Source organism: Hibiscus syriacus, unplaced genomic scaffold (assembly GCF_006381635.1).
Source record: "Hibiscus syriacus cultivar Baekdansim isolate YM2019G1 unplaced genomic scaffold, ASM638163v2 tig00003041_pilon, whole genome shotgun sequence".
Taxonomy (NCBI): Eukaryota; Viridiplantae; Streptophyta; class Magnoliopsida; order Malvales; family Malvaceae; genus Hibiscus; species Hibiscus syriacus.
The window spans coordinates 63036-75728 of record NW_024061960.1 but is presented as its reverse complement, the minus strand read 5'-3'; the positions used below and the strand labels follow the sequence as shown (position 1 = coordinate 75728).

General features: G+C 34.7%; 2 protein-coding genes across 4 annotated transcripts; both read right to left on the bottom strand.

Annotated features, from left to right (window-relative positions):
* Positions 1-758: 758 nt before the first annotated feature.
* Positions 759-3478, bottom strand: LOC120168187 (calcineurin B-like protein 3). 3 transcript variants are annotated; one of them, XM_039176992.1, is made up of 10 exons: positions 3368-3478; positions 2613-2838; positions 2353-2435; positions 2172-2231; positions 1897-2005; positions 1656-1708; positions 1490-1570; positions 1278-1390; positions 1020-1161; positions 759-903 (listed from the first exon to the last, which is right to left on the bottom strand). In XM_039176992.1, the coding sequence occupies exons 2-9, from the start codon at positions 2734-2736 to the stop codon at positions 1104-1106; spliced, it is 681 nt and encodes a 226-aa protein (XP_039032923.1). In that variant the 5' UTR covers positions 2737-2838; positions 3368-3478; the 3' UTR covers positions 759-903; positions 1020-1103. The 3 variants fall into 3 exon arrangements, with proteins under 3 accessions (XP_039032923.1, XP_039032930.1, XP_039032935.1); XM_039176999.1 differs by lacking the exon at positions 3368-3478 and having other exon boundaries at positions 2613-2945; XM_039177004.1 differs by lacking the exons at positions 759-903; positions 1020-1161 and having other exon boundaries at positions 1350-1457; positions 1488-1570.
* Positions 3479-4734: 1256 nt separating this feature from the next.
* On the bottom strand, positions 4735-7024 carry LOC120168177 (E3 ubiquitin-protein ligase At4g11680-like). The gene is made up of 4 exons (XM_039176986.1): positions 6876-7024; positions 5676-6710; positions 5115-5496; positions 4735-4975 (listed from the first exon to the last, which is right to left on the bottom strand). The coding sequence occupies exons 2-4, from the start codon at positions 6017-6019 to the stop codon at positions 4817-4819; spliced, it is 885 nt and encodes a 294-aa protein (XP_039032917.1). The 5' UTR covers positions 6020-6710; positions 6876-7024; the 3' UTR covers positions 4735-4816.
* Between the last annotated feature and the right edge of the window lie 5669 nt (positions 7025-12693).

The window sequence follows — 12693 nt, the reverse complement described above, 5'->3', positions numbered from 1 at the left end:
CTGTCTCGACCTCTTGCTGCTTGAAAACCAACCACATTGTTCGGCAGTCATTCGACCACACGACAGACATTCCAGTCCGTGGCCAATGGTTAGTGTCATGGCAGAAACTGAGAGCCAGTATATTGCTACATGATTCGAGAGAAGGTTTATATGCACTTGCAAATAACATTCACCGCTGCTTATATGGGTTCAGATCCTTCCCAATTCTATTGTAGACGTTTACTCGCAACCAAATGATTATTCATTGTACGCCAGTTATTGTGGGCTCAACTCTCGGAGCTATGTTTTGAGTTCCTTATTTGCGCTTTCTTCCCCCCCCCCCCCTCTCAGATTTAGAGAAGGGTTCCAAGAAGTCGAGGAAGATTATCTAGACAGCTTCCGGGGCATTCCCACTAGATTCTCTTAAGAAGAGTTGAAGAATGTTACCAAGAGTTTTCGCAACAAGCTCGGTGAAGATTCGGGTCTGTTTTTCATGGAAACTTACATTAAGGTTCTGAGGTTGTGGCATCTCGTCGGCTTTGGTTTGGTTAACAAGTCCTTCATGACTGAAGTTCAGACAACTGGAAGCATTCATCATTTCAATCCAATAGGCTAATAGACAGACCGCTAGATCAATGGATCTTTTCAACAAAAACCATGGAACTACTCCCGGTTGGCAAATTAGAAGATCGATTCTATAGATATAAGTATAACCAAAGTCGAGCTCATAATTTTTTCCAAACATGATAAAACCCCCAAAAAGATCTTGAACAAAAAAGTTGGAATCTCACTAAAACTGCTACTGATTTGCTTATTTGCCTTATTCAACTTTTACATTCTCAGACAAAGATTTCCATATTCCAGAATAGAAATTGAAAATTTCTTTTCAAATGGCCCCACAGTTCTTTTTTACATTACGACCATCTGAAATTAACCAAAATCACTAAGAAGAACCACCAACAGAATATTCAATGGTTGAATATGTACGCACACAAGAAGACGAAAATTAACCAATGAACCAAAACCTTACAGAGGCTCACTCCCTTTTCCGATTTATATTTGAATCTGCCACCACATCCCGTATGAAATAAGGCCAAATGAAAGCTTTAACCCAATTGCTGATTTCAGGTATCATCGACTTGTGAGTGGAAAACAAAGCTCGGGAATGTTGTGGTGATATCTCTGCTCGATGAAACATGCAAAGAATAGTTGCAGTTGAGCACACATCACTATCCGTAAATCTTTTACGATAACACAGCTGATAACTTTGCTTACTACAGAGTATATTTGGAACTTACTTGAGGTATTGCAGGGTCATATTTTTCAGAAGGAATGGATGTCGCAAAACTAAACTTCGCCACTCTTCCTTATCAATCCTCCCATCATGTTTTGTATCAGCTTCCTCAAAAGTCTGTCAAAAGGATCCGAAACTTAACATGTAGAAACTAGACCGAAGAAAACAAAAATTACAAGAAATACAGCTTCAATTAAATCAGATTTAAGTTACTACCTTGTCAATTATACTTTCTATAACATCATCTGAAAGGTTCATGCCAGACTCAGCAAGTGTGGCCACTACCATTTGCTTGACCTATAAATGAAAAATATATATATAAAGTGAGAAATGGAGAAAAAGGAACAAACAAAAATGATCAAATCAAAATCGCAGTACGTACCTCCTGTCTCTCAATGTAACCTTGCTGCTTGAGATCATATAGTTGAAAAGAGACTGCAGATGAAAAAAATATAATAATTGAGAGAAGGTGAAGCACTTAGTTACTGGAAGCAGACATGCTTAAGTTCATAATTTTATTTCTAGTTATCTAGATACAACCACCAAGTTAACAAAATTAATGTTATGACCAAATACGCAAATAGAGGACTTGTTGCAGACAACTTAAAATATTGGGCACATACACTCAATCTTATCGTCAATAGGAGCATTTGGATGAAAGACAGAAAGAGCACGAGCAAACTCTTCAAAACCTAGAATTCCATTATGCTTTGTATCAAACAAGTCAAAAACCTGCAGTGAAATCAGAAATTCGTCAAAAGTAGCTCAAGACAAGAAGCTAATAATTTGTGCTAAAATACTACGAATAACTGGAATAACTGGCATGATGAGATCGACAAGAATTCTTTTATCAATAATGAAAATAAAATAATAATTAACATTAGATAAAAAAAATTACCCGATCAGCAAACAAGCTCTCCTTTTTGTTTGTTTTGAATAAGGCCAGTTGAAACTCCTCCTGCAATAGAATATAAACAAAAGTCAATTACTAAAAGGACCATCCAAGTTCAAAAACTTGACAAACATAACAAAATGTATTGATTCACAATAAAATGTACAAAAAAAGTAATTAAAGAAACCTTGTTAATCAGCCCATCATCTATCACCGCACTGCTTATCTTCTTGAAGAGTTCATAAAGTGCTTCTATTTCACTTACACTAACTGCATCAAGGTGAGCAAAACAACAAATTCCAGTAAAATGAATTACCAAATTAACGTAGGCAAAGTCCGAAGAAGACGTTAAATTATGCAAAAGCATTGACACTATCGTTCTAATAGTAGGGTAAAAGCTAAACAGTATAACCTAAGAAGAAAAGAAAACGGAAATTGATAACATACAAACTGTCTCCCTTGCGAGAAGTTCAGGATCCCCGAGACCTCTGGGTTGCTTGTACAAATCAATATCACAACAGTGCAATACAGAAGCAAATAAATGCTTCAATCCGTCTAAGCACTGCAACATGAAACCAAGATTTCAACCAAAATCTGTATGCTTCAAACCGGAAAAACCGAGCCTGATTTGTGAAAATCAGTGTGCTTAGCGTCCTCAAACTCAAAACAATATCTGTTGCACAAATGAAACCAATAAATATCTGAGGAAAACTATGTAATGTTTCCTTTTCACTCATTACATATAATCAATACAATCAGATAATGCATACAGCAAATTCAAGAACCAAGAAATACAGAACACGAGAGGGAAAATAAGAATAATCATACAATTAAATAATTTCGTATACGTCCAGGTTGATCACAAATCACTATGCTTTATTTTTCTCAAGAAATTGCAACAGTTAGAACTTGGAATGATATGCATATATATTGAACAGAAATTTCCAATAAAGAAAAGAAAAGAAAAATATCAAGAAGCCCAATTCAAACCTAAAAAATCACGCCTTCATAACAAATTGAACATGATAAGGATCCAATCTAACCAAACCTGATCAAGATCTACCGAAAGCATGAAAAAACTATAAATTAAACTATTTACTTTCAGCTAACAAAGATTTCAAAATACGTTCTCCTCAATTTTCTCGGAAAACAAACAGAGGGAATAAACGAATTTATGGAACCGAAAATATGTTAATTATTACCTCTTCTTGGGGAGAGTGAATGGGTATAGTATGGGAAATCTGTGAAACCGGCCGTGACTTAAAATAGAGATGGCGATTGAGAGAGCTGGAGATTTCAATGATTTAGATATACGCAGACATGAAAAGAATTATAGAATATTTTTAATTAATTAATTGAAAATAAAAATGTATATATAAATAAATAGTAATTAGATACTTACCAAAATTTGACAATACGTGGCAACTGATGCTGTTACTTTGATAGGGAGGTTGCTTTTTGTTTGACAAGAGCAGCTTCGTCACTCGTCTGGACAAGGATAACTAATACGGCGCCGTATTGTATTATTGATTCACCTAGAATTTTTTTTATTGGTATCATGGTAATTTGTAATTTAATCAGTTAGATTCAATTTTAGTTATTTTAATATCAAAATATTATTTTTTTATATTTAATAAAAAATGTAAAATCAATCAAATTTATGTTATATCATAGTTTTAATCTTAATTAATATTAAAATATGAAATGTAAATATTCTTTTAAAAGTAAATGAACATATTAAAGGTTTGAATACAAATAATTAGCTTAACATAAATTGACAAGGTTAATCAATTAGTTTTAAAACATATTTTAGGTAAACTACTTATTTAGTATCCAGCTATACTTTTATTTCATTTTAGTCCTTCAATTACTTTTTTATTTTAAAATCATATTTAACGTTTAATTTTAATTTCATTTTAATCAGTCGCCGTTAAAAATTTAACATAAAGAATAAATTTTGAATTGAAAAGTTATCACACTACAAACGAAGCTTAAATTGCATAACATGTAGTAATTTATATGATTACAACAAATCATATAATGATTATTGTTACTATTATTTAGTGGGAGTAAGCTCTACCGTTTTTTTTTTTACATAAAAGTTTAGATCAAGAGTGATTCCTTCAGTCTAAAGGTCAAAGTATACCTTAGATCTAATTGAGATTTACATAAGAATTTACAGATTGTCTACCGAGAGTGACGATAGTAAGATTCGAACTTGGCCTTACCAGCTCAAATTTTTTAATCTCAACTACTTGTACCAACACTTCTTGGTGTAAGTTCTACTATTGTTATGTGTTTTACTTACTATTAGAATAATTATTGATTGTTCAAGAAAGAACTACCAAGGTTAATAGGGTAAAAATATGCATGAACTTCAAATTCTACCCTTCAAATGTATAAAATTACTGATATTAAATCTTGAATGTAATTAAATAGAGGTACTCTGTTTCAATGTTCTCATCCGGAGTACACATTACATCAGTAAGTTTTTGGTTACTGGTGAGGATTACTGCACAAATAACTCACTCAAGTAACCTTTGGTAAATATTGCCAAAAAGAACTTTTTTTTTATTTCTTACGTTGTTCCAACTCTTCGTTCTTCTTAAAATGTTGGAACGTACTTGTATTTAAAATCCAAGTAATAGTTTTTATCTTTCTTTGTCTATGTGTACAGTTGTCGTCTGCAAAGAGGACAGCAAGATATAATTCGGAGCCATTGATCCACACTTGAGGTGAAATATGTGGGAACATGGCAACTGCCTCACTTCTTCTTTGTCTTTATAATTGGCTAGGCAAATGCAGCACTCCTTTTCAAATTCAACCCCAATAAACAAAGAAAAAGACCCATTAGCCTCCAAGATTAACCTAATTTTCTTTGAAACAATTCCTTCTGATGAAAGAAAAGCTAGAACTGAGCATAAATTATGGTAAATATATATGACTTACCGGATCTTCATTTGCCCGGCTTGTATAGCAGTCCGAATCATGATCGAGCTCTAAGCTGGAGTTGATTTCTTTGTATCTCCAACTAGGCAGCCTGGAGATCTGATCATCAGATGCTCCTCTGTCGATAGAACCCATGTTCATGTTGTAACCTAGGAGGCTGCTGATAAGTGGTACACAACAACATAGGAGTAGGAACAACAGGAATGGGAAAGAGTAGCTCAGAGCATTCCAACCTAACAATGAGATACAAAGTACGTGGAGATTCGGAGCTCGATGGAAGGATCGAAATCGAGAATCAAACACCCAGACATTTCCCATTACAAACCATATTGCAAAGAACAGCTCTAGTGAAGTCCGGTATCTATTCATCAAATGTGAGCTCCTGAGCGTACTATAATCTCCATTAATATACAAACAAAGAAGTTTAAAACTTTCCCTGATGCTTGGTTTGTCTCAAATTTTCTATTGATCAACTCATTATTTCGACAACATTAAACCTTACATTATGTTATGAAACCATGAAGGACAACAGCAAGATTGGATCAAGTGATAGAAGCTTACCTTGATTCTTCATTTGTTCTTTGTTGTTCGATGTCGGAAAGGCCAAAACGATCTGCTTGAGATAGGTGAAGATGATGATAACTCCCATAAAGAAGTAACAAACTAAGGAGACAACCAATATCATATCCAACAATCCACATTCTCATAGGCCAAATAGGCCTCTCTTCCTTTGAAATAGCCAAAGTGAATGAAATGATGCTTATTTGAATAACCAAAGCCAAGAACTCCAGCATCATCCAAGTACTGGAATTAAAAGGGTTGGATCCAAGATCAGACCTTGATCCATTTTGGTAATGAAAAACTCTTCTCAAGAAGTTAAACCACCTCGCCCTAGATATCCTCATCGCGGTTTTTTAACAAGATAGAAGAAGATGGGTCACGAGGAAACCTATTACGTGTACCTAAAGCAATCCTATGTTCTTCCCCAAGAGGATTTGATGAAAACGGAACTGGTGTGCTTGAATTACACATTGAATCTGGTTGAAAAGAGTATCTGGTATCATGATTCCAAATTTCTAACTCTCAAACAAAATTTACATGGTACCAACAATTAGATGCAATCCTTTAGAACAAATGATATGAAACTGATGATCATCAATATATGATGATCCGCTAGTTCATAAAACAAATACCAGGTAGGCTTGCATATCTGCAGGCACTAACCAAACTCTTAACCCACCAAATCAAGACTAATAAAAAAACCCATCTCCAGATAGCAAAGCAACCGGTAAAAACTAACAAAGGCCCACACTTTTATAAAGAATTCACCTCCCAAAAAAGCAAGCAACATATACAAAAACTGAAAAACTCAGGTGGGTATTGAAGGAGATATATAGAAGGGGGGTACAAAGGGGAGATGAAAAGTAAAATCCATTGGGGAAAAAAATAACCTTTGCTTTGATTCCAAGTGAAAAGAAAGAGGCGAACCAGGAGGAAAACTAACCTTTGGCCTAACTTCCCTGAGGGTTATTGTGTCTTCTGTAAGCAAACCACTGCTACTTCAACTGCAAATCTCTTCCTTGTCTCTTCTGTTTCCTTATAAAGGCAAAAGATATTTTGATTAATGTTTTTTCAACTTTGAGTCAATCTTAATTAAAAGCTTTAATTATTAAAGTGGTAAACAGATTTTATTTTCCATAATATATTCATGTAAAATATTTTGAATCATGGGGGCTACAGTAGTTGAGAACAATTTTTTACCCTTTCTGGCGTGGCCACCAAATCCAACCAAGCCGTTCCCCCACGATATTGTTATGTTCAGCTGATAGGGATCATCCATTTGGTATTGGCACAAACGAGGTTCGTATTGTCCTGGTGCGTTTTTTTAGAGTAAAAACAATTTCAGTTCGAGTATGAATGATGAGCGGGATGAAACTAGAGGCCATTGGCTGTCCATAGAACATTTATCGTTTAATTTGATATTTTTTTAGAATAATACGAGATAATTATAAGAGAAAATAATTTCAGTGACCAAAAATGTCTTATAATATACGAATTTAATCAATTTTTTTTATATTTGTCAAAATGACCAACAAATTCACAACGCGATTTCAAATTCGCAACACGAATTACAATTTCGCAATCCAGTTTCTAATTTCGCAATGCAAATATGTAAATCGTATTGCGATTTTCCAAATTCGCAATCGCAACGCGAAAGTTAAATGTTTTTACGCGAAACACAATATTAATTTCGCAACACAAATGTAAATAGTATTATCGCAAATCATCTTTAACCTAAAACCCTAAAGCACAACTCAGTCTCATCTCTATCTCTCACTCTCTACGGCGACATTCGTCCCCATCTCCGACGAAATCCGTCCCCATTTCCGACGAAATCCGTCCCCATTTCCGACGAAATCCGTCTATCTCCATCTCTCAGATCAACCCTCATAACTATTCACGGTCAGAAATGAAAAATCAACCACCGAGGGTTAGTTTTTTTAATCTCTTATTTTTATTTTGAAATTTTTGTATTATTATTAGATTAACCATTTCACTGAGATTGCTAAATTCATTCGGTTGCTGCCAATATTATTAAACTGTTTAGTCTTTAACCTTGTGAAGTTAGTATTTGTCTTTGTTTTGTCTTTTTGTTGAAGAAACCCTAAATCGCAACACCAAATTCGCAACGCGAAAATAAAAATCGCAACGCGAAACTAAAATCGCGTTGCGAATTTAAGTTTCAGAAACTTCTTTTATTCGCCAAATTGAAACTTGAATGAATTGTATTACTTCAACCAAAAAAACAAAGACAAATACTAACATCACAGTGTTGCTAATTTAAGTTTCAAGAATAAACTACTACTCTTTATGTTGTCCTTGAACATGCACTAAACATATATGTTGTCCTTTTAAATGTTTATATAAGTGCTTACTTCTGGAATGTTATCTAATGCATTTTGTGAACTATGATGGAATAATGACTTGGGTGAATATCGTGCTAGTTTGAAACATATTTGGCTTTGTTTGCACTGTTTAATATCATGTCTGTTTGTAGTCTATAATTTGTAGTTTTTGGTATATCTAACTTGGTATGTTTATTGTTTTTGTAGAAATTTTTTTCGGCTCAATTGACCTTAAGGAATAAATTAAGCATAGCCACTAAAATTGCGTCGACGCTTACACCTCTACAAAGAAAATTATTTGAGGATACTTGCTTCGGGCCATGGCTGAAAGTACAACATCCGGGTGGAGATGCTATGTTGACACATTTGTTTCTTCAGACCATGACTAACGATCTACCCGAGGGGGTACAACGTGGTGATGAAGAGATATGGTTTCATTTTCCTCTGGCACCTGCGTATACTTGTTTTGGGCGGGAGGAGTTTTGCTTAATCACCGGTCTACGCTTCGGACACGATGATGTAGGTCGGTACACTAGTCATATCGCCCGCCCATCATGGTTATATCGGGTTTTTCCTGAGCTGGCAAAGTCGAAGCCGAGTATACATGTCGACGACTTGAAGAGATTATTTGATAAAGATGGTTTTACTCGAATGGATGACCTTGATGTTATCCGAGTATGCCATTTACTACTTTTGTATGCCGGCTTTTTACGCAAAGAAGGCAGACAACCAATCTCCGAGGACCTAATATTATTGGTAGAGGACCTAAATGCATGGAACATGTTTCCGTGGGGTTCATATATATGGAAAGCTACCTGGAAGAAGTTGTCGTCTGCATTCGAGGACCGAAAAAGTTTACGGGGCGATGGTTCTAAATACACTTTGACAGGCTTTACTTGGGCCTTTAAGGTAAGAATTTCTATATAATGTTTCCAAAATTATAATTAATTATTTAACAATTACTAATGTTTGTGTATTATATTGTTTGTAGATTTGGATATTTGAGGCTTTCCCCAACATGCGGACATATGCGATAAAAAGATCAAATGATATTTCTAGGGCTATTACCTGGAAGATGAAACGCATGTTGGATTGAGAAGACTTACTCCCATATACAACGATTAATGATGTAAGTTAACACACAAATACTACCATATATAAACAAGTTATTACTAGTACACGTTTAACTTTGTTTGAGCTTTTATATTGTTAGGAGGCCAACTACCCATTACAGAGGCTGACACCCTCAGATGCTGAGCTTGCCACTGATTGGTGGCAAGCTAGTAAGCGGTTTTTTGATGGGACAGATGATGAGCACCCCCCACTTCGAGAGCCATCATCCCATCGGGCCGATTCTATAGCTCGACACCTGGTCAAGCCTCTTCTCCACCTCCACCATCACCCATTCCATCACATTATCAAGCCTCTTCTCCACCATCACCTCATGATAGGCGACCGGCAAAGAGGCTCCGTCTATCTCCATCTCCCTGTTCTCCACCTCCACGGGATGAGTTAGGGGAATTACGTGATGAGGTCGGTGCTTTGCGTCATGAGGTTGGTGCTTTGCGTCATGAGGTTGGTACTTTACGTGAAGATAATGGTGCATGGCGTGATGAGGTTCGATCTTTACGTGGTGAGGTGGATTTTTTTACGCGATGACAATGGTGCGCTACGCGGTGAGGTATCTACCTTATGTGATGAGGTTGCCGCTCTACGCGAGATTGTTTCATTCTTGCAGAATGAGGTTAATTGTAACACCCCCAACCCGTATCCGACCAGGATACGAGTCCGAAGTGTCACATTGACTTTTCAAAAAATTTATTCGTATAAAATAGTGAGTAATTTAAAAACTTTTATAACATTTAAATTATTCAAAACATTTACAAAATTATTCAGAGCTTATACAATATATTCTTTTGATTACATGCCAACTAGAACTTTATATACAAAAATACATATTATTCACCTCTCTTCTGATCTGACATTCGGTAAGGAGAACTGACCTGTCTTGTTCCTCTTTACTTTTCTTTTCGCTTTCCAAACCTACGTGTGAAACAATCACACGCTAAGTCGATGACTTAGTGAGGCATATAAAACATATAATATTTCATATAACATAAAGCATACATAAACATATACCATCATTATCATAATCTCTATCATTATCATTAAGAAACACACATAACATCATATGGTTCATGTAACACATTTCAAACCACTTACCTTTGATAACCATTTATAAATCCATCGTATACATATCACATTCAGTATGCTTGTTTAATCACTTTATTAGCCCATGTACACTAGTGAGAACTTAAGGTATGTGAGTACATTGAGGTTGTGCACACATATGCTGTCACCACAGCTCGATCAATGTCCCGAAGGACCAGTCCATAGATTCCGAAGAACCTAGGTAATCAGTCCATATGTCCCGAAGAACATAGGTAAACAGTCCATATGCCCCGAAGAACATAGGTAAACAGTCCATATGCCCCGAAGAACATAGGTAAATAGTCCATATGTCTCGAAGAACATAGGTAAACAGTCCATATATCCCGAAGAACATAGGTAAATCCTCAACCCTTGGCATGCCAACTATACCCTAGCTCTCATATCACATAACATGGGCATTATCATTTAACAGTTCACATTACTTGTCATTTCTCTTCTGTCACATACCACATGTATGTGTAACCATGTATTCCATATCATATCACATGTATCACGTATTGCCTATTCATATGTCATTTCATATAACATATATCATATGTGCATGTAATCACATAGATCGTATCATATAGCTTCATTCATATCACATATTCATATAAGCTCATAGCTTCTTTCACATATACATGTAATCACTTAGTCTATTTTCATGTAATTCTTTTCACTTCTCATATGATTTTATATTCATATCTCATATAGCTCATATCACCTTGCATTGCTTCATATAAACATAGATGTCATATCTTGTTCGCATATATTTTCCATATAACTCAAATATCTCATAGTTCTTTCACATAGCTCACTATCATATTTTCATATCATATATCTTATAATAGATTATTATATCATTTGTTTCCTTTCTACCTATTCATAATCACATTAACATGTAATGCAAGCAATATGTATTAATACATACATGTAATCACATAACTTATACCACATGATTCATGTAGTCATTTAGATCATTGTCTTTTAACGCATATCCCATAATCACACAAATCATCACATAGATTACCAATCAAATCACATTTTAGGAGTTACATCTTACCATAGTAACTCCATCACTAGCTCATCGCAAGCCAATGTTTATTCAATAATATAAGTACAAATTAAATTGCACTCACCTTAGCCTTGCTTTGATTCGATTATAATCCTTTGATTACTCTGGAACTTGTTTAGGCTCAATATCTACATAAATATATCATTTCAAAACAACTATCAGAAGCCTAAACTTTAAACTTGATGTTAATAAATTAAACCAGTTTAATGAATCAAATTCCATTTTTTATTTAGGGGGGAATCGATACCCCCCAGGGGAATCTGTTCCCGGGGAATCGATACCCCCAGGGGAATCTGTACCCCCTAGACATTCTGGAAACTTTTGTCCAAGAGGGGGAATCGATTCCTTTCATAGGGTATCGGTTCCCTCTACCCAGAAATTGTATTTTAACCCCGAAAATCATCAATTATTCACTTAATTCTTCTATTTTAAAACCCTATCATGTCATTAAACTCAACTACCATTACTTAAACCAACTTATATCCATGAAAATCATCTATAACTTCAAAATCCTATCCTTCATACGTAATTCAAGAATCATACTCAAATTTCAACATGTTCTAAATACAATTCTAACACTTGTATCTTCTTATTCTCATAGATGACAAGTCAAATTCAACTTAAAATTCAACTTATCAACTCTATTCCATGATTTCATATAAAAACTCGTTTTCTTAAATCTCTTATAACTTCTTCATCTTTTTACTATAAGACAACTTAAGCTTTCCTTAAGCTTAGTTATCATCTAGTGATCATAACCCAACTTTTAAAACAACAAATAATTAACAAAATAGCAAACTCACCTTTGATGTCTCTCTCTCTCGTATGGAAGAACAAAGGAGATGAAGTGGAGAAAATATCTCCTCATCCTTATCCCACATGCCTATATATCATTTAATTATAATTTCCAAGTCAAATGACCATTTTGCCCTTTAATTCTTTTAATAATTACTAACAACTTTCAGGAAATATCTCCACATAAATCATTAAACTATTCAATTATTCTACTTTAATCACCATATTCTGAAATTTTACAATTTTGGTCACTAACTCGTGTTTTGGGGTGTTACAAATCTCTCCCCCTTAAGAAAATTTGTCCTCGAATTTTCATTGTACAAATAGATGGGTAATTGTATACTCATATCTTATTTGCACTCACTTACACACTACTTTATTATCCAACTTATTTCTTTCCATCAAAACGTAAACCTTCATCAAATTATCCTTATATATATATTCTTTCAGTCAAAATAATTCATTAGCTATTTCCTTTACTTATCAAACCTTCATTCTCACTCATCCCTAATACAAATTCTTTGGTTCGAATTCAACCATTCCATTACCTTTGTCTTATAATTGATCACTAATATTCATATTCATATTCTTA

Coding starts and splice junctions, on each gene's coding strand:
- LOC120168177 (XM_039176986.1), bottom strand. CDS start 6,019: ATGAGGATATCTAGGGCGAGGTGGTTTAACTTCTTGAGAAGAGTTTTT. Junction 5,497..5,675: donor AGAACAAATGAAGAATCAAG/GTAAGCTTCTAT, acceptor TAGTACGCTCAG/GAGCTCACATTTGATGAATA. Junction 4,976..5,114: donor GCCGGGCAAATGAAGATCCG/GTAAGTCATATA, acceptor GAATTTGAAAAG/GAGTGCTGCATTTGCCTAGC.
- LOC120168187 (XM_039176992.1), bottom strand. CDS start 2,736: ATGTTGCAGTGCTTAGACGGATTGAAGCATTTATTTGCTTCTGTATTG. Junction 2,436..2,612: donor TCTCGCAAGGGAGACAGTTT/GTATGTTATCAA, acceptor ACCTTGATGCAG/TTAGTGTAAGTGAAATAGAA. Junction 2,232..2,352: donor ATGATGGGCTGATTAACAAG/GTTTCTTTAATT, acceptor ATTCTATTGCAG/GAGGAGTTTCAACTGGCCTT.